We start from the raw sequence: 22,139 nt of genomic DNA on the forward strand, positions 1-22,139 counted from the left end.
TAGCTCTTTGTTTCACTGCATTTTTTTTAATATAAATATCTACAACTTGTGCACCTCCTCGCATGAGGGATTCATGAAACAAGTTTGAAATGTGCGTTTGCTATATGTACATTAAATAATCGATTGGATTAGCAGATATTTGGCACAATCGGTCATTGGTTGTAATGTCATAATTTGCCAATCGATCACTGATTAATAACAAATACACAATGCAATGGTTTCGCACTTGAGTAGCATTGGTGATACACAAGCTTAAAAATATATATATATTTTTTACAAAATCATTCAATTTTTACTCAAATCATTAGAACCACACACACATAAGTTTTATAACAGCAAAACATTATGTGACTAAACTCAGGTGTCAGACCAAACAAGTAGGTATTACTTGTTGTTGCATCACCACTAAACTTGGGATTTTTTTGTTATGACTAGTCACTTTCAGTCAGAACTTACCAAAGCAGAGTACTGTGGGACATTGCGTGTTGTGATCATTTGATGAAACATGACCGCGGCAGTCACTCTTGGGTGTTAAACTTCACACTGTTCAGCCACACTAACCCTTCCACACTTGTTACGCCACTCATACTACAGTGGAACACATTGTCACGCACCGCTTTCTTATGTTTGGGCAGTCGAGCTCCTCTGCCTGAGGTTGCCAAGCAAATAGTATTTAGTGGGTGTTGGTGGCAAATTTGAGTGCACAAATAATTTAATGCACATTGTTTACAGAACTCTGACTAGTAACAAGTACACGGAGCGATATTAATCAGTAATGTGACTAATCAATTGTGTTGCAGTTTGCTGTCTCGAATTAATTTCTCGATTTTACACGCTTCAATTCTACGCGACTTTCTGTCTAGCGCAGTTTGGTCATGGACCCCCCCCCCATTTTTTTTTGTCGCATTTTAAATGTAGACATTTCCTTGTGAAAAGACAAGAGGCAGTTTTTACTTTTGACTACGCAACGTGTTCCTCAGTAACATGGCGCTGCAAAACTTCTGTCAACCTGTTGTCCATCTCTCTTAAAGGGTCCACAGCAATAACATAAAGGTTGCACAATGGAACAAACCTACCCGCAGTAAGCAGAGGTCGGGTAACGACCCAACAAAAACTACATGGTGAATTATATCGTATTAATTTTTAACCAGAACAATGATGTCATTCCCCAAGTGCAAACACGTGTAACTTAGTACGTAATTCGCTTCTGCAATTTCCCGATACACTCATAGAATAGAAGATAGAATAGATCTTTGTTGTCATTGTCACACATGTACAACGTCACACATTGTACATGGCACATAGGCATGGGTCAGAATTTTTCTCCAATTCCAAGACTTTCTAAATAACGGGCTTTCGGGGTTAACACGATTCCCAAATTCTACACCCTAAAGTCCACAAAAAATTGAGGCTTAGCTGTATTTCCTTAGTATAATGCATATGTCAATAATGCATCCTCACATTGCTTCAACACTGCACAGATGTTTTTTTTTTTTGGTGCAGCATACACTCTGCCTGACCCTGCAGAATGCCAGTCAGAAATAGTAAGAGGATGCTCAATGCTTGAAATGCATACTGCCACTTTTCTTTGTGGCTCTGTTTCTACGAAGAGCCAGGCAGCTGTGGCTTTTCAGAACCTACATCCATCCATCCATCAAGCGGCACCCTTGGTTTACTCCAATCTACATACCTCCGGATGTTCAGACATTACTCAGGCCTATGCGGCTGCTATTGAGGGGTGGGGGTGCAAGACTTATATGGCTGCTATTGAGGTGTGGGGGTGCAAATCCCCCCCCCCCCTCATGTGCTTTCTTCAAAGAACTTACCTGCAGTGTTTGGGAATAGTACATACGATTCCGAACTTGTCCCTTTCATTGTTACACAATGCATGTTATCGTTTGTTTACTAACACACAGGACTACAAACATACACATAAATACCTGTAGGGGGTTAATTAAGGAACTGTTTTTTTATTGTCCCTATGGCATAAATGGAACAGCACATCTCAGAATTAAGTCAAGTCAAATTTATTTACAATGCCCGTAATTACAGAAACATCTTAAAGGGCTTCTCAATTGAGTCTTTCTTTCCAAACCAAAATAGAATAGATGGATGGATGGATGGATGGATGGATGGATGGATGGATGGATGGATGGATGGATGGATGGATGGATGGATGGATGGATGGATGGATGGATGGATGGATGGATGGATGGATGGATTTTCTGATTCCAATCACTTTTTCTTACACCCCTAAAGTTAGCTCTAAAGATTAGCATCATCACCCTTTGCCAGGGGTCAAGTCACCTTGACAAGTCATAGCACCACTAATGATCCATGAGAAGTCATGAACATCTTTAGTTCATCTTTCCACATATTTAAAGTCAATCCATCCTGTGCTTCTGTGTTTGGTCCTTCATGCATCCCTCTCTTCCTAGGTTAAGTTTACACCCCTGAGGCCATTTCCGCCAGGCTGTCTGCAGCACATTTATTAATAGGCTGCCCGCTCTAAGTGCAGCACTACTTTAGGCCCTAAAGTTTAAAGAGGTTAGGACAGGTTTGTGCTTCATCTTACATTCAGACTAACCTGGGAAAGGAGGAAGGGCTATTGGTATGAGTTAGTTGAGAGTGGAAATGATAGTAGCTAAAAACATTTTTTTTAAACGAGTGACACGATTGCAAGCTATTTTTAAAGAAGCCTTGTTTATAATGACAATAAATTTTCTTTATTAGTTGTGTCTTCTATGTTTAATCATCAATAATCACCTCTGTGTGGTATGTCTCTATTTATTATACTTCCACTTGGTGACCAAGATGCACACACTACAAGGAAGAACACAACAGAAGCCATGATGCACAAATTGCACAAATGCTTTACAATCTATTATTAAATATCTTACTACTCTACGTTTTTTAAAAAAAAAATACTGCAGAGGGATATTTTACTTATCAAAACTCATTTTAATAATTGCTATTGGTATAAACTTGTAAGTCAAGGCACCTCTGCAGTTGTTTCAAATTGGATTGGTGTATACTAGAACATTTCAGAAATGGAGTTACATTGTGTTGTTTACGTGTTCATTTATTTTTTTTAGAAATACAATGTATACTCAAATTTGACCAGCACCTTATAATATGTGAAAACCAATCCAATCTGGTGAGTGTGGTCGATGCACATGTATGACTCAAACATCTGGACTTTGTCTTGGTTTTAACATGTGATTCAGCACACAGTTATGTGGATGCACTCTACAGTAGTGCAGATGCTAAGTTCTGATTCAGCTAAGTTGGTATGAAACTTGATACACAGACGGATGAACACATGACTCACACACACGTACACACACTCACACACATAGTTGGGTCCAGTGACTGCTGTCCTGCAGAATGTGAGCGAGCTATGTAAAAATATGAGGGGAGCAGAATGTAGCCTCCATGTCTGATGACACATCCCCTCTTCCTTCCTCTAAAGTGATTTTTATGAAGGTCTTGGCCACCCCACCCTGCTCACCATCCTGCACCCAATAAATTAAAGCATACAACTTCTTCCAATGACTAAGATTCGTGGGCTATTTCCACACCCTTTGGGAAAGCACCCATTGAATATTTTTCTTAAACAATTGCAACACCAGTAGTCCAGGTCAAGAAACATCTTTATTTAATGTCCTCTTAATTTCTCATAGTGAAAAGATTAAAAAAAAAAAAAAAGAGGAAGTGTTTTGTTTTCCATTAGCTTTTGCAGACTTGAGGAAATATGCATGAAGGCGCCACATGAACAGCAGATAGCAAAATTAGATCATCATTACCATGACAACCAACTAGCTTTAGTAGTCCGGGCGAACTGTAAACTGTTATGTTAAGACAGTAGCGGTGCACACTGCTTGGGTCTGACAATCGCGGGTGCTAAATGTCTTCTTCCTTCCAATAGTGCTGTTGTTCCTTGTGTAGCAAGGTGTAAAAGTTTAAAGGAGGTTTTTGCACTTGACCTAGCTCTAATGCTTTTTTCCATGGAAATTTAGACTGAGTTCCGCAGGCACAAAATGAAGTTTGAAGTGATGGAATTGGAATTGGTAGAGGGAAAAATAACATCTCACTGGAGTTACACGCAAAATGAACGAATGAATTGATTTCACAGGTAACAAATGTTTAAGCCTTGCTGGATGTCTCTGAGCGCTTGAACGTGTTAACATCATGTACTTGTTTCTCTAAGGTGTTTATGGACATGGCTCACGTTTTGATCACTTTTGCCTCGTTTCTCAAGCATACTTCTACGTCTCATTACTTCCTTCAAGAGGGCTCCTCTGTGCCATTCTTCTTCCCCAGCTTTGGTTTGCCCCCCCCCCCTTTACCCCCGTCCCCCCTCCGTAGCCATTACCAAATTTAACCCCTCTCCCACTCCACACATTCCACCAGCTTTGTAAACATACACGTGGTACCAAACATGTACAGAACTTCCTCCTCGCTCCTACTCGTCCTTCACATCTCTGCATCCATTCTCTGCTCCTCTTCCTCCCTCCCACTCAGCGCTCATCGGGCAACAAGTTGGAGAAGAGAAAGTGGGCCGACAACGGCGAGTCCCTTTCGCGGCGTCCCCTCCGAGGCCAGTGTGAAGTTTTCAGTTTGATTGAAGGCCTCTTTTCTGTGGTGTGCGCTGTGAAAGCTGTCCTAATTGAATGATAAAGTGGACCGAGATGGAGTGCAGTGAATAGGCAACAATGGCCAGCCTGTGTGTGGTAGAGGGATTCTGGTTCAGATCCAGCCTCTGCCTCTCAGCTCCGAGAGGGGGCCTATTATAACGCTCTCTGCTGGACTCGGTCACGTGACACCTTCTCCCTCAAGCTCCACTCCCCACACACCCCACTCTCCTCCCAAAGCCCAAGCGAGTCCAGCCAAACTCGTCACATCTCGGGCTCACTCGACGCGCCACTTGGGTCGGCCGGGTTGTTCCGCGTTTTTCGGCCCTGGCTATTGGACTTTGCATTTGCTTGTGGGCCTGTACGTATCTATGAAAAATTCTACAGATTCATGGGGTGGGGGTTGCCATCCGTTAATTTTTTGAGTTACGGAGTAAATTAAAGCATTGAGAAAAAAATAAAAATAAACAATAAGAATAATAATAGAAATAGGAATGTATAATACAAGTTTTATTTTCGTTTTTAGTGTTCAACGGTATATTTGAGACTTCATGGAAAAGATAAGATTAGATAAAATAAGATTTGTTCCACACAGGGAAATTCCACGTTTCCATTACAGCATATGTTTGTGCAAGTGTTGTGTTATTTGTGCATTAGCTCTTAACACACTTATTAGACCTTCTTCTACTTTGGCTTTTGACTTAACCCCATTCACATTCAGGCAGGAGTCGCCACAGCAAATCATCTTCTATCTTGACCTGTCCTCTGTATCTCCTCCTCTTAATTGCTACTATCTACAAGTCTTTCCTCACCATAAATCTCTTTGGTCTTCCTCTTTGGCGCTACTTTTCAAGTATCTTTCCGCTGATATGTGTACTGTTCCTCCTCTGTATACATGTCCAAATGATCTTAATCTGGCCAATAATAGATACATAGAATAAAAGGAACAAGCAGAATGAAGCTCAATGTAAAGGGGTAAAAGTAGCAATTCTTCTTTTAAAAAAATACTCAACAGTACAAAAATATGTTACACAGCCACATGCGCGTGCAACATAGATGTGTAATGCAATTACTGTAGCGCAACTGTTCCTTATTCGTAAGAAGTGTCATCTTGCATAACGTCAGTAAATACAACACCACAACTAGAAAAGTGCACCGCATACTTGGGAATGCACGGGCATTGAAGGCCTCAGCGTACATACACAACAGACACATATGCACTTGCACATGAACACGTGCAATTTGCAAGATATTGTTCACCTTTTGCGTCTCATTCCAACTCTTCAAAATGCAAGACTGCAAAAGGATGTTTATGTGCCACCTTTCACGGGATGTACGCAGAAGCGACGCTATTTGGTTGATGGCGTGGGAAGATGGTGATCACAAAAAGAGAATAAAAATGTGAGAAAAAAAAAAAGACATAAACTACCCAAATATGGGAGAAACATTCATCATAACTCTCCAGATCGTTGAGACACACAAACCTTTGGTCTGTCATGTTTATTATTATACTAAAAAATTGGCATCCCTCTGCGGTCTAATTTTTTGACGGCATGCATTGCACCACACTAAAGGGCCTTGAGGTTCATGAAAAAACATGGACCAGAGAGTTTGAGACGGATGCTGGACAATCTGTAAACTATTTGAGTCCATCTTGAAACCTAAGGCTTTCTTAGCGAGTCCAACAGCCCCCCCACACACACGCACATTGAAGACCACCCTCTGGCATCCTCATCATTCAATGGATGTTTTTTTTTTAATCTTTGGGAAGGGGTGGTGCCAGTAATGATGTTGGCTGGTAGAACTCCGAAGGAAAATGGTGTGTTAATGAGTAACTCCGTTTTTTTCTTCTGTTTTTGTACTTTGGCATCGCTTGGGATTAAACATTTTTAGCATTTGCATAGCGTATCCCCCAAAATAATTAATCTGTTACTGTCTCACTTTGTCCATATTTGACAGCAAGTGTATCGCTTTGACAGTTGAGAGAATCCTGGTTACAATCTTTTTTTCAAGACTTTTGAATGTGTGCAGTATCCTTAGGCCTTTATCTCTATTACACCCTGTCAGTGTTCCTAATACTCGTACAATTATGACATGGACTTTATGTTATTTTGCTAATGATGTCATCTTTTGTTGGTGATGTTTTTGTTCAGTGCGGTGTCAGTTATAAGGCACATGACAGTTGCCTGTACTGACCATGTTCAGATTCTTGCACTCCAATTTTCTAGTCAAGTTCAACCTGCCGATTGCAATTTTGGCCTATTGAGAACTGTAATTGAAAGCACATGCAAACAATTTTGTAGCTTTGCTTTGATGGAAAATTCCCCCCAACATGCAACAAAGTGCAGTATTTACAAAAGTACAGCTATGAATTCCTTACGAGACGACTTGTTTCATAAAAGAGGATCCATGTGTGAAAAAAAAACAACTCCCAACATTTAAATGACATCCACTAGGTGCCAGTTGGACTATTTCTAGGCAAATATGTACCTTATTGGTACCCTTACGGTTCTCATATTTATCTTGTCCTTGTTGAGTCCCCTCTAATCTTCCGTCATACTGCTGTCAGTCACCGTCGGGTGCCTGAAGCCTCACATTCACAGAACATGATCACGTTAGGAATGCAGGCTTCTTCCCATTGCCCATTTTTCAAAGGCCCCGTTTATGCAAGAATGTTATTCTACAAGAGACTACCTCTGACCAAGCGTGCACACACTTGGCGTTGAAAAGACTGTTCCACTGATCGACTTTACTAACTTTTATTCACTCGTAGTATTTGATATGAAGTGCAGAGCTTGATGCTGACTAACCACAAGTATGTGTTTAGGTGTTAATAACATTGTTTACCGTTTAATTTTGCATTTCGCCCATGTGGTGGATAGAGCCTTACTAAACGTGTTTGTTTTCACGTTAAGACATTTTGACGACCTTTTCGGGGAGACAATTGTTCATTGTCTCAGATTGTTGGAAAACCATAGTTCTCGCTTTAGTACTGAAAAAGTATGAGTGACGTCATCATTAGTCAACATCCACTCAACTTTCTGCACATTTGTGTCTGTGTTACAAAAAACGCAGCCATTAGCAGTCACACACATGAGTACTCTGTTCACTTTGGAAAAACACACAGAATGATTGGCGAGGGTTTAAGTGCATTCATTAGTCAAAAGAAAGTTTGTACTAAAATAAAATTTGAAGAAAATAGAGAATACGATTATGAAAGAGCGCTACATGTTACAACCTGTAGATTTGTATAAAGCAAAGCTGCCCTAACAATGCCTGTTGTTTTAAGTGACGCTGACGTTGCCAAACTTGGAGATTGTTTGTTGCTGACCCCATGTGAAACACACAGACAGCAGCAGCTCGGCGAAACAAAAGTGAGTCGCAGCGGCTCGATGCAACATGCCACACGTTCGTTCGCACAGTAATTGGCTCTCAATTTTTTCACAGGTGACAATCCAATTCGGTACTAATAGTTGAGCAATACACTGTGAAAACACGGTATATAGTTGGGAAAAAAAAAACGTTATTTTCATTAAATCAAATGCGCACTATATAAATTGAAATAATGAGTTGGAATTTTCTTTTCATATTTAAAATGAATTTTCTGTAACATAGATAAACAATACTTTCTCAAATAAGGCTAAAATCTGGTTTGTTAACGTTATTGTCTGCCTGGAAACATGCGACATGCCAGGAAAATAATGTTCATCTGCATGACCGTTTTTGCCAGACTTCACTTTTATATTGACTTGTGTTGACTTTCATTCACATTTAATTCATATATTGAATTTCATTTTAGGATTGCTGAAGGACAAATATCAAGTAAAACAAACATCACATCAGATAGAGTGGACTGTATTTATACTGATAGGTATCCTACCTAAGTGGATTTTTTTTATCCCCCTTTAAAAACACCACAAGCAAAACTGACTAATTTTGGACTCCACACAGCATGTGATTTACAAAGTAAAGGACAGAGGAGGTAAAAGTGTGCATGTTTGCACTTTTAGCTCTTCACACATGACAAGAAGGGGTTGAGGGCGGTGGTGGAGCAGGGTCGTGCGACTGGCGTGACGCCCGCTGGCACCGTGCCCACATCTCCGGCTGCTCCGTGTCATGGCCGGGACTCCCTACCAGGGCTTTCCCCAGAATTCCCTCTACACACGCACACACGCACACACACACACACACACACACACACACACACACACACACACACACACACACACACACACACACACACACACACACACACACACACACGCATATAAAAAAAACATTCCTCCCATGTGTCAACACGTAGTTTGTTCCATGTGTCTCGTACACATGGTTTGTTTTGTATGTTACTTAAATATATCTTATACAGTATATATACAAACAGCACTGTTAGTAATTATGAATAATAACTGAGCAAAAATATTATGGTACAACACTCCCCTTGCCATATTTTTTTATTTTGCTTACATTAAAGTGCAGTGGGTAGTAAAGAAAAGTCTTACACACCGCTATTCAAATGCCAAATCATTTCAAAACATTATCTATGATACTATGACCTGTTTATAATTTCTAGCACCAGGCTTCACCGTAAAGTTGATGTTCTTTTGGTGAAGAGACGTGCTTTGTTTGCGCCAAACATGCCTCTTAGAATTATGGTCTGAAAAGACAATCATCAGACCAAAACACATATTCTCAGAAACGCTTACTTATTTTTTTTTCCAGTTAAGTATTCATGGTTTGTGGTCGCACTAATGGTGGGAAGAAGTTATGAAACTAATCTCGGTCTCATTATTTAATAACGCAAATTTTACTTTTCACAATATATGATTTAGATTACTGAAATGCAAACACGGCTGACGATCATGCTACAACATTTAAAGATAAATTGTAACTTTTGACAAAAGTAAGGAAAAAGAAAAGCAATTTATTGTCTACTATTGTTTGGTTTAGTCCACATATTTCAGGATGTCTACTGTTTTAAAAGGGAATAAGGCCAATACAAGTTTTTACCTGGTAGTTTACAAGGTTCGCTGGTTGTTTTAAATGTTTACCCAATGAACTTGTTGATAAACCTCAAACTATGTGTATCTCTGATTTAAAGTATCTTTCCTTGCTAAATATGTAAGAGAAAGCTGTAACTCATTTATATGGACCAGCTGCTCACTGTTAACGTAGTGGCTTAAATCAACTTAAAGTTGAGTAAATTATTATCATCCGTGCAAAAACAACATCAGTTTGAAGGTCATTTTGGGTCACAGCAGCAGGCTGACATCAGGAAGCGGGTGGCAGCCGCTGGCGGAAGTGTCCTACTGTGACAGTTTGCCACGCCCACTCTCAGTCGGACCACAGTGTGGTGGTCTAACTTAAACCGGAGCGGTTTTAGTGGCCACATCCCATGCTGACTGATAGGAAGACTCTCGTGAATTTGGCAAGGAACAACCACACACTCTTCCTTTTGGTCGCCACCCTTCCAGCGCCACCCGGGGTCAGAGGATGTAAGTGGGAGAGGAAGTGAAACCTGGCTGAGGAGGGGGTTACATTGTTGGCTTGAATGCAGAGATCTCTGTGCAATGCTGACTTCCTTTCTTTAACAACACTACTCGCTCTGTTCAACAAGCATCAAAATAGTAATATTGTCATTGGGTTCACAACTAACAACAGTTTTTTAAAACTGACATGTAATTATTATGTGCTCTTTAGTGATCAACCAACTTAGTATTAATTACTGCAAATCTGAATATTTCACTTTTTAATGTAATGACACTGTATTAGGGAAGCATCAGGCCCTGTCTCTAAAATCAGATTGAGGATTTAGCAACAGTTAACAATTTCCCCTTGGAAATAATGGGAGTAATCAACTCCAAGGTTGCCGTAATAAAAATGTACTCATCGCTTGAGGAGCAGTAACTGTACCAAAAAACAGTAACCCCATGTGAATATTATAAAACATCTAATTTTTTAACATTCGTAGTTGTCATCTAAAAATAAAGTACCGCCGGAAAGCGTAAAACCAACTTTCACTTTGACAATGCACAACTGTCCTGGCTACACTGGACGCTTACCGCTTTGCAATCTGTTTTTCCGTTTTTCTCCAAAAACACTTTGTTGTGGTATCCTCTGCTTTTGGAATGATTGACCAAAATTGCAGTTTCCCTCTGGATGAAAGGGGAAAATGCATTGCAAATATACATTTATATTCTTCTTATATGTGTGCAGTGCAATGTGCAGTTGTAAAAAGGCAGCCTTCCTGTAGGTCAAAGGATCACTGCCAATGGCGGAGCTCCTTCCCCCTCCTAGGTGGCTGCTCCTTTTCAATGGGTTCACTAAAGCTTGACCTCTCGCCTGTCACGCTAGACTTATTTGACTGCTGCAAAGACCCCTGACTCCATCGCTGCACATAACTCCTGTTTTCCCTCCTTTTTCTGCTTTTCCGCATTGCTACTGTTCTGTACACCCAACCTCAGACTTCACACGTCTGTGCTGGTCAGAAGAGATGACAATTAAGCTGCTGGTTGTGGATGACAATGGTTGGTTAGCCTCGTATCACTTTGGCTAGTCCGCTCATCGTTAGTCCTAAAATTTGTACTGGCAGGAATGTGGGAAACTTGTGTTACTTTATAATACGGTTCGACTCTTGTCGCAGTAGTCTATGCAATATGCTAAAAGTGAGTGAAAATGTCTTTAAAAAATGAGACTGAGAGCATGGTCACTTGATGATGTTAATAAACATTAATAATAAATACTAATCAAGTTTAATAAAAGCAAAATAGAAGCAGAAAAGCAAGGAAATGCTCGATTTCTTTTTTCTTTTCTTTTTTAAGCCGTGCTCCGAACAACATGCTCACACAATGCTGTGTAATACCAAAAAAAAAAAAAAAAAACCATCATGCTGACACAGCTTGTTGAAGAGAAACATGTGCAGGGCTCGACTAATTACAACAGCTACATTTAGCGTAACGTTGAGTTGTGTTTTTAATCATTTATTTTTATTTGTTTCTATGATGTAGTAAAATTTCTAATAAGTCTTTGGTGCAAAAAAAGGTCAGGTACAACAACAATGAAACAAATAAAGTACCAACACTGTTGAATCAAAGTAAATTTCCTAACAATTTCAATGGTGTGAAATTTGCGTAATGTAGAAACAATTATTTTCACCGAGAGAATTCAGACAATTTGGATCTATAGTTGCTTTCGATTGGACAGTGACAATGTGTAGACTTGAACGAATGTGCGACACGTTCACCTCCTCAGATACTAACTACCCCCCCTTTTCGCCTGTCAACCCCCTTCTCATCAGAGCGGCTGTTGTCACCTAAACTCCACATGGTGAACTCAGCCTCTATATTTAGGTCATTCGTAACGTTTAGTCAAACAGTGCCCGTTGCCTCACTGAGAGCCGCCATTCTTCAGCCGATGTCTCTTCGCCTGCAGTCATCTTGCTCTCGTTTTCTATGTTTGCTGGTATCATCGTTGATATTACAAAGCGTTCAACAAACATTTCGCTCAACCTTCTCCCATGCATATGGCTCGCTCAGGCCGGCACCAGAGGGGTTAATAGCAGTCACTCAGCATGCGAGAGCTGTGGCGGGCAGGCGGTGCAGTGCAGAGGATGACCTATGACCCTGCTGGAAAGGAATGTGGAAGCTCTTTCATCCAGGACAGAAACCAAAGACACCCAGGCGGAAAGTGGCAGTTCAATGCTGCTTTCAGCTTTCCTGATTAGGGGAAGTGAGCGGCGCTTCCAGCAAACGTACGTACGCGGCCATCGAAGCCATTTGGGAAGCAAAGTTCCTGCTCCAGCTTTTGTGATAAGTGCAGTGAGGCTTGTGCGATTAGATGATGGGAATGGACGCAATTGTGTTGTGTGTGCTGAAGCTCTTAAAGCGCCACCGTTAGTGCAATGCCAACACAATGCCAAGATGCCAACACTTATAAAAGGAAATCAATAAAAAAGTCAATTTAAACCAAGCTTGTTATTTTAAGCAGTGTCAATATTCTAGTCCAGGGACGTGTGTGCGTGTGTGTGCGTGTGCATGTGCGTGTGTGTGTATGTGTGCGCTTGCGTGAGCATGATGCTGCTGCTGCATAAGCTCGGCTATGTGGGTTGCATGTCGCTGTTGTGCAGCAGTACAACACGGCATGGTTCAGGCCAGGAATGTGCGACGTGGGTAGGCTGTAACAATGGAGCCGGGCTCCCTGAGGGTGGTCAATGGGATGGGTGTCAGCCCCCTGCACCCTCCCTGCTGGGTGATGACCACTGCACAATGCTACAGCTGTCAGCTCCTCTTATCCACCACTGTAAACACACATACACAGGAGAGCGCACATGTAAGCTACAGTAATGTGACATCATTTTTGAAAGTCATGCAATCACATCGATGGTACTTTTTGGGATATCGCGCAGTAGTTAACGTGTGTGTGTTGTGTGCACAGTGGTTCCCAGAGATAAGAGGTTTGTTATATTGTGTACTGTATAAACCACACAGTAGTTACAATTAAATTGAATGTAAACAATTTCATCTTGCCACATTTATGTGCTTCAGTGGCAGTTGTGCTGCTGCCTCTGGTGTGTGCACCTTTGCATGGTGACACACTTAATGACTAAAATGCTATATTATTCATTTTGGAGTATACATGTGAGTGAGTGTTGTGAACAACAAAATGTGATGCTCACAGAGATATGAAGACATGTTTGTGTACACGTAAATATCCGAAGCATCTGTCAAAACACTTGCAGCAAATTCCACCAGATTAGCTGTCATTCTCAACTCAGTGACCTCTTACACAGAAAGTGTGCAAGTGTGTACGTGTGTTAGTGCGTGTGTGTTTACACGGCTCTAAGTACGCACTCGCGGGTCACGTGATCCGGCCCTTGTTGTGTCCGCTCAACCTTGGACTTAACTGCCGTGTGTTTTTTGGTAGCAGAGGGCACAAAGGTCAGCTGAGTTGCATAAAGGAATGCGTGATGGGGTTAAGGATGGAGCGCAAAACTTTGGGGCGAGTTGTGTTTTGCTTTGACCCCAAAGTGTGATTCTTTGTGATTGTATTTAATTTCAGTTTGTTATTGTCAACCAAAAGACCATGTGGTCTTGTATCCTCAGACACTTTCATGTTAAGTTCATGCGGCTACACGCGTTATCTTGTCCTACTTGTCATCCAGCGCCCTCTAGTGAGTAGAACTAGCTCAGTCTGTAAAGTATTTAAAGATTTGGAACCTGATGGTTACAGCACGAGTTCATCTACAAAGTCAAATCACAACTATCTGCTGGAGGTATGTGAGATGAATCCTGACTAGAGGCTAGGCTAGAACATTTCCAGTATGATTCTGGAAAGTTTCCAGTAAATCTCATGAGTATAATAATACTAATAGTAATTGCTGAAATATTTTGTTTTGTCATAAGCAACAAAAATTCTCCACAAACATGTGACAATTTCGCAAATGAATTTTTAAGAAGTTTTGATGATTTTATCAAAATCACCAATTCTTTCATTGAAGAACAAAAACACGAATCTTTATTTTCTTCCCAGAGTCAAGATGCAGAAGAGTATTTGGCACTCACCGCCAAGTATGGCTGTTGGAACTGGGTGAAGAGGAGACGTAAGGGGAAGAAAAGTGTATCAAGGGACTAAAGACGGACACCAGGAATAGTAAGTAGGGTGATCTGTATTCAACCAAATATTGTATGTTCAGTCACAGTCAGATTGATGGCAGAATCAACAGAGAGCTTATACTGTGCCAGCCAGAAATATCCCTCAGTGCCTTGCTCAAGGGCAACTCGACAGTTGTCCGGATGCAGACTAGCATCTGTCCTTTTGTCCCACTGCAGATTGTCGCACATCTCGATGTTTCGTTCAAGTTTCTACTGAGCCACCACTTCGCCACCCTACCGCCTGCTGGCCCTCCGACTTCGACATTGAGCCCGCAAGGCAGGGGAGCCCCAAGTGGATTTTCATGGCAGCGGCACTCTAGGGCTGCCATGGCAGCTGCTGCCGCCGATGCCTCACACCGTATTACCGCACTGACGCCGGAGGAAGAGGGACGACGGAGCGCCGTCAAGTTGTTTGGGAGTGCCGGCTCGCTGCTCCGCACAGATCGAGAGAGGGGGAAAGAGCGAGAAGAGGAGGAAGAAGAGGTGGGAAGAGGGAACGAGTGTTTGGTGTGTGGGGCTCTGTTTGCCTCTCAGGAGAAGCTCCGGCTCCACGCCTTGAGTCACACGGGAGAGAAACCCTTTCACTGCTCACAGCCACACTGCCCCAAGGCCTTCAGCTCCAAATACAAACTCTTCAGGTACTCAGCATTTCTCACATACTTGATAGGTCACGTTCACAATCTATGCACATACAGAATAGTAGAAGTGAGGTGAGGGGCAAGTCACATGTTTTGACGCAAGTCAAACTCGAGTCGCTAATTTAAACAAAAAGGACATCAAAGATTTTTTTTTTTTAATTCAGCAATGGACCTTTTATATTTTCATTAAAAAGAAACAAACAAGAAAATCTCAAGTAAGTGAAGCCATTCGAATAGTTCAATGTCTCTTCTGACCTGCTAATGCCATGTGGTCTTCTGCAGGCATATGGCCACACACTCTCCACAGAAGACCCACCAGTGCTCATTCTGTGAGAAAATGTTCCATCGCAAGGACCACCTGAAGAACCACCTGCAGACCCATGACCCCAACAAGGAGGCCTTCAAGTGCGAGGAGTGCGGCAAGCCTTACAACACCAAGCTGGGCTACAAGCGCCACGTGGCCATGCACTCGGCCACCGCCGGGGACCTCACCTGTAAAGTTTGCATGCAGAGGTACGAGAGCACGCCCGTCCTCCTGGAGCACCTGAAGAGCCACTCGGGGAAATCTTCCGGCGGGGCCAAGGAGAAGAAACACCCGTGCGACCACTGCGATCGCCGCTTCTACACGCGGAAGGACGTGCGGCGACACATGGTGGTGCATACCGGTCGCAAGGACTTCCTGTGCCAGTACTGCGCCCAGCGCTTTGGCAGGAAGGACCACCTGACGCGGCACGTGAAGAAGAGCCACTCGCAGGAGTTGTTGAAGATCAAGACCGAGCCTCCGGATATGCTAGGCCTCCTCAGCTCGGGGTCACCTCCTTGCTCCGTGAAGGAGGAACTCAGCCCCATGATGTGCAGCGTGGGTCCTAATAAAGACCCCATGATGGGCAAGCCCTTCCCAAGTGGGGCCCCCTTCACCATGGGGGTGTACAACCCCCACCACCTGCAGGCTATGTCAAACTCCGGGGTGAGCCACCCTCACCCGCCCCTGATGTCCGCGCCCCTGTCTGTGGGCATGGGCTGCCACGTGGACTCCACTGGATCCCTGCACCCGCACTCCCATCACCACCACCACCATCACCACCACCACCATCACCATCATTCCCCTCCGACACCCCCGCCCCACCACCAGTCCTCGGCCCCCCAGCAGCAGCACCATTCCCAGCAAGGCCCCAAATACCAGCTGGGATCTACCTCATACCTGCTGGACAAACCCTTGAAGGTGGAGATGGAGAGCTTCCTCCTGGATCTGCAGAGTGGCTTGCCCGGCCCGCTTCCCTCCTCGGAGCCTCACGCTGCTGTATCGCCCCCCAAGGATGGACTGGAGCCTCCTGCTGGCCTGGCAGAAGAACTTTGCGGGGATCCCCTGCTGTCCAAGAGCCCTGCGGTGATCGCCGAGTCTCTGTCTGCTGCTAACATGGACTTCTCCCACTTGCTGGGCTTCCTCCCGCTCAACCTCCCTCCTTACAGCGCCCCCATGAGCACTGGAGGACTGGTGATGGGCTACACGTCATCTGCCACCTCCTCCTCCTCCTCATCACTGCACGCTGGCGAGTCTCACGCCGCAGCAGCCGCCGCAGCAGCCGTCATGGCGCCTCTTACCTCTTTGCAACCACAACCTCAGGAGCATCAGAGCTCCAGCGGGGGTCTGGGACTCGGACCCCTGCACCCTCTTCCACCAGTATTCAGCTCCAGCCTTAGTACCACCACACTGCCTCGCTTCCACCAGGCCTTTCAGTAAGAGTGTTCAAGATATATTCAAATATACAGTGAGTAGATTTTTTTTTTTCTTAATAAAAAGAACACTTACTAGATGCCTTAAACGAAAGTGCACAAAAGTTTTTAATTAATCCCTTGAAGGAAATTAAAAGGCTCTTTGTGGGGAAAAGGGTTGAAAAAAAGGCAGCAGCTTTCATTTGGGATTTTTCCACCTTTTTCCTCTAGTTTTAAGTACGTATTACCCTTTCCCCCCCCTCCCATTGCCATTTATGTCCCCTTATATTTGCATCCCCCTATTTAGTAGTGTAGCAGGCAGAATCAGTAGGCCAAAAGGCATGGTACTGCTTCCTTTTTAAAGCAATAGAACAACTATATCAAAGTTTAGTGAAAGTTTTATTGTTGTGACCCGAAAAAATTATAGTTTGAAGTGGATATTTTGTGATTTTATGATAGAACGTCTCATCTTGGGAGGAGAAAAAAAAAAGCTATAAAGTCCACAATTTACCTCAAACGTTGTCCCATTTAATAACACAAGTGGGAGCCTTCTGAAAAAAAAAAAAAGTGCTCTTTTCATCAATTTGACGGGTGGCTCCTGTTGCGTGGCGTCCATTACAGTCAAGTTTGAATGGAAATCAGAAAAAGCATGTGGGGTTTTAAAGGGGGCAAAAAGAGGAAGAAATGTGAAAAGTGTTGGTTTAAAAAATGATGCTGGTTTTTTGAAAACTTTTCCTCAAGTGAAGCACTTTTTTATTTCAGCAGAAGGCACTTCATCTTTAGGAATCTGCTTTGTTTCCTCTCTCATGATAATACTAAAGAGGTTGTAACACCCGGAATCCACTGAGCTTCCCTTACAAGAGTCATCCCAAAGGGATTCTTGTGGAGGATTCTATCCCATAAAAAGAGCCTGTTTTTGTAAGAATTTACCAGGAATTTGTATGGAAAGTGAAAAATGGATATATTTTTTTTCTTGACAAAGCTTTGGCATTTTTCTGTTCAACATAGAATGTTATCAAAAAGACATGCCATAGCCTCCAAATTCCCAAATATATATACAATATTTTATTGTCAAATGATCCATTTTAGCACAGCAGCATGTCTGGTCTGTTGCTGGACGACACGCTATTTGGTTTTAGTCTGAGGTACATCCTTCGGAGCCCGTTCAAATCCTGCTGGCCTTTTTTTTTTGTACGCTTTCAGACTAAATACTTGTGAGGTCGCGTTGCATAAAATCTGCCTCCTTACGTTAAACCTTCTCTTCCGAAAAGATGTCATGAGGATCCCTGACATATGTGAATGCTTAAAACAAAAAGAGTTACAGTGACAGATGAGGAAAAATGCGTTAAAGAATGTTATTGCAGTGTACGAAATATCTCATAAATGATTATCATAAATACTTTTATCTCAGTAAATGTGTATTTTAGGTAGTTAAAGTGGTGATGTTCTTCTTTTTGGATGTCCGGCAGGTTTACATTTGTGTTTATCTTGCATTTTTCTCATCAAACAATGGATGGAGTATTAGCTTTTTCCCTTGAGCTTTGTGTCATATCCAGTCTACCTTCGCGTGTACTTGAGTTTGCACAATGGAATCAGAACTGTGGATGCTACGATATTTATAGCAGGCTGTTAGCGGCTTATTCATCACTTAGGATTTGAGCTAACTAGAATGTCTCAATAGGAATGCTGACATAGACGGACGCCCTCCACGCGTAATCATAAGTCATTGTCCGGATGATGTAAGTCTCATCCGGACAGCTCTATGAAGCCAAGATATTTTCAATCCTGCTCACCGCTAACCTATAGGAACCTGAGCCCAAACGTAACCCTCATATAGTGGATACAGAAAGTGTGTTAAGGGGAAATGAAGTCAAACATTTTCTTTAAAATAGCATTCCATGCGGTTTCACGAGTCTAAACACGGTATTCATATTTCACAAACACAATATTTGTCAGAAGACCATGTTTAGACTTGTGGGGCTGCATAGAACATATTGTAAAGCAAAATTTTGACATGACTCCTTCTATATGACCATGATATATCATCAACAACAAAAAAACTACAAACGAATGTAAGGAAATGAACAATTTGATTGAAAAGAAAAAACTCTCTTAGTAGAGAGGAAGAAAACTACTTTGTTTTAGTACTTGCTTTAATGACAGTGTTTTTGGATTGGGCATTTTCAACATGACACAAACAATATTTGCCCACTCTGTCAAAATGAACTTCTATTCAGACCTGCATAAATGCTTCCACCTTGAATCAAACAGCCCCAAAGCATGATGTTGCATTATGCTGCTTCACAAATTCTTCTACTGCTGATGTTTTAGGCTTAGCATACTTTTTGGCAATGGTATCTAACCTTCATGAAACAATAACTCATCATGAAGCAGGACATAGATGTTGTTTTTGCGGGGAGAAGAAAAATCTGGCATCATAACAATAGAATGATTTCATCTTTCATCCATGACATCTTTCACCATTACATCCAAATCAACAAAAGAAGGGGGGGGGGGGGAGCCCAGACCTGAAACCAATCTGAGATGACACACTCACAATCTGACCTGCTCTTATGTAAGATTTGTTATGCTGATCAGCTTCTACCAATCAGTTATTCAAGCAAAAGGAGCTCCCGCAAAATATCCGTTTTAGGGTGTGATTTTCGTGATTTCGTGTATTGATAAAGTCACAAAAAAACCTTTATCCACAATATGTAATACTCTCATTGAATGCTGCGGCCAAGCTCGTGCAACAAGCTACAAGTAGGCCACGCCCATTTCAGGATGTTGAGTTGTTGATGAATAACAAACAAAAAAAAACATAGCACATAAAAAGTAAAATACGTATTGCTGCTTGTAGCTACGGTTGCAGACAACTGTAGACTACTAGATGTTCTCTTTTTTTGTTTGTTTGTTTTTTGTTGTTGTCGCAAAATGGACAGAAGGATGCACAACCAACCCAAACTGACAAAATGTACATCAGCCCCTCAAACCTCAGCCCCCCCACTGCCCATCTTCCCTCTCTCTCGGCTGCTTTGTAGAGTCAAAGAAAAAGGGTCTAAAGTAATGGCGGGGTGTCGCTTTCTTTTTTTCATTTATTTGTCTTGTTGTTTGTTAATATTGTGTTATTGTCTGTTTGTACAAAGGACCTCGAGAGAAAATACACAACACATCACCTCATTTTTTTGTTTTTCTTACCAAAACCCGGGGAGAAGAAACTACATTTTTGCTCAATTGCTTGTCATAAATGCTACGTGCTATCCGACATTTTTACTGTCAGCGATGAAAGCACCAGGCTGTAAACAGCTATTCAACATATAATAATCATCCCACAGTCACCAGTAAATCCCCTAAACAATGTCATTACTTAACTCTGGAATTAATTTCAAGTGTAATTTTTAACCCCTGCAACGTACTTATTTTAAAACAGGCTCTTGTAAATGAAATACGACATGATTTATTGAGTCTAAACAAATAAGCTGATGGCACCTTTTTTGACTTTTTAACACAAGGTGTCTTGAGGGTTAAAAAAAAAATAAAGATTAAAAATTGAGCTATAATATGATTCAAAGAAAGGTTGTTTCTAAGAAAAACCCTCTTGGCTTAAGCCAACTATTGTAGCAATCAAATTTATCATAATCTATTTTTTTAGCAAATATTCCTAAAGATTAAAATAAGAGGAAAAACTCAAAAATCCCTCTGTATAGAAAAGAATGAAGAAATGAAAAGCTTTTGGCATGTATTAAGTTTGTCCTCCCTCGGTTTCTGTGAGCTAATCTGAGTTCTAGCACTTTCAACCTTTTTGAAAATAAGAGTATTTTTTTCCTTTAAAAGTTTCAGCTTATATGTTCATGTTTTTTAAATTTTGTATTGAACCTGTATATGTATGTGCCATTAGCTTGATGTGTAGACTTTTATCAGCATTTGTGCATTTCTCTTCTCAAAAAAAAAAAAGAGTAACAGTATTTTTGATAGACTTTTCACTATTAACCTTTATTGAATTAAAGCCCATTTACCTATCCCCTTCCCATCCCCAATTATACAAATAAGCCTTTCTATACATAGTCTAATTCCCCGGGCAAGTGCTACAAGAACACAACAGCATACTGTTTACTGTGCCAGTGGCTCAGAAACATAATTTTAAAAAAAATGAAAGAAAAAAAAGCACTTAAATCTCATGAATTATTATGTCCCATGTTAGGGTAGGGCTGTAATGCTACACAATTTGCATTGAAAATTGCCGCTTCAGTCATTCACGCTCCATCTGTCAAATAGCACTTAACTTACAAAGGGTAGTGAAGCCTATTCCAGACAAATCTCCTTTCAGTCATGTCGGACAGATTGGCTTTTACAGAATTTTCATTGCAGGCATGGCATCTGTAAAGTTGAAATTGATGGTGGAATAGTGAAAAGTGATAATATAGTATACCTATTCTATATTGGTTAATTTAATCATTATGAAAGATTGACAAGTATGTATTAATACTATTCAACAAGGCCTGAAGGCCCTTCATGGAATAATGCTATAGAATATGGATGTGCTGTTCTGAATGGTCTTTATTAATGCTTCACTTACAGCAATACTCTGACATGGCTCTTGTGTTTCTGAGATGCTGTTGTGTTCTTTAACTTCACGTTTGGCCCCATGACCTCAAGCTGCACCTGCTAGAGACGCACTTATCCTCACACTTCCTCTTTACCGGCAGGTGTATGAAAAAGAATTCGTTTAATTCAGGCTTTCTCTCTCTCCTCTTTGCTTTTAACTAAGAAACTGGGTACTGTCTAATCGACAAAATCCAAATGTAGTTTTCTATATTTTTAGTTTAATGTTCAAGTTGTGCATTCCAGCCTTTTTGTTTGTTTGCTTGTTGGCATAGATCATTTTATTTGTATCACTTGCTATGACAGCCACCTCTGGAACAAAAAAGGGTGAAAACAGTTGTATTTGCTTACAGGATGTCTGTCAGACAGCTACACAGATTACTATTTCAATGATGTGCTTGGGAGAAAGGAAGAAATATCAATAAACAGTGAGTCTTGCTTTTTTGTGTAACATATCTCACATCAGTTGCTGCGATGTAAAAGTGACAGAGTTGTATATTGGTTGATCCAAAGACATGATGATCACAACAACAAAACTATTGACTTATTGTACAGTACAGTGTATGACTTTTGAGTTGTAATGTGTTATGTTGACATGATTAAAAATACAAACCAGCGCACTCATATCTTCTTTGCACCTTTTTTTTTTGTTTCGGATTTTTTGCACTTTGTTCCCTTTTGAGAGTTGCTTATGTGGTGTTAACATCACACACCATCTGTGGAAATTGTGTCTGTGTGCGTGTGTGTGTGTGTGTGTGTGTGTGTGTGTGTGTGTGTGTGTGTGTGTGTGTGTGTGTGTGTGTGTGTGTGTGTGTGTGTGTGTGTGTGTGTGTGTGTGTGTGTGTGTGTGTGTTGCGTACTGTTTAGAAATGCAGTAGTTAGTCATTAGCTTTTTCTAACACTTG

At 41.5% G+C, this 22,139-nt stretch overlaps 1 protein-coding gene across 1 annotated transcript in view; it reads left to right on the forward strand.

The window, feature by feature from the left end:
• plagl2 (pleiomorphic adenoma gene-like 2) overlaps positions 1–21,860 on the forward strand; it is a 27,535-nt gene extending 5,675 nt beyond the window's left edge. The window contains exons 2-4 of the mRNA XM_088368408.1: positions 14,160–14,279; positions 14,459–14,919; positions 15,202–21,860. Of these exons, the coding sequence (XP_088224534.1) occupies positions 14,609–14,919; positions 15,202–16,660 (1,770 nt within the window). The 5' untranslated portion in view covers positions 14,160–14,279; positions 14,459–14,608 and the 3' untranslated portion in view covers positions 16,661–21,860. The remainder of the gene's footprint in view (positions 1–14,159; positions 14,280–14,458; positions 14,920–15,201) is intronic.
• The last annotated feature ends 279 nt before the right edge of the window (positions 21,861–22,139 follow it).

This window comes from Syngnathus floridae, chromosome 2 (assembly GCF_059516105.1).
Source record: "Syngnathus floridae isolate MCC-2025c chromosome 2, RoL_Sflo_1.0, whole genome shotgun sequence".
In the NCBI taxonomy this organism is placed as follows: Eukaryota; Metazoa; Chordata; class Actinopteri; order Syngnathiformes; family Syngnathidae; genus Syngnathus; species Syngnathus floridae.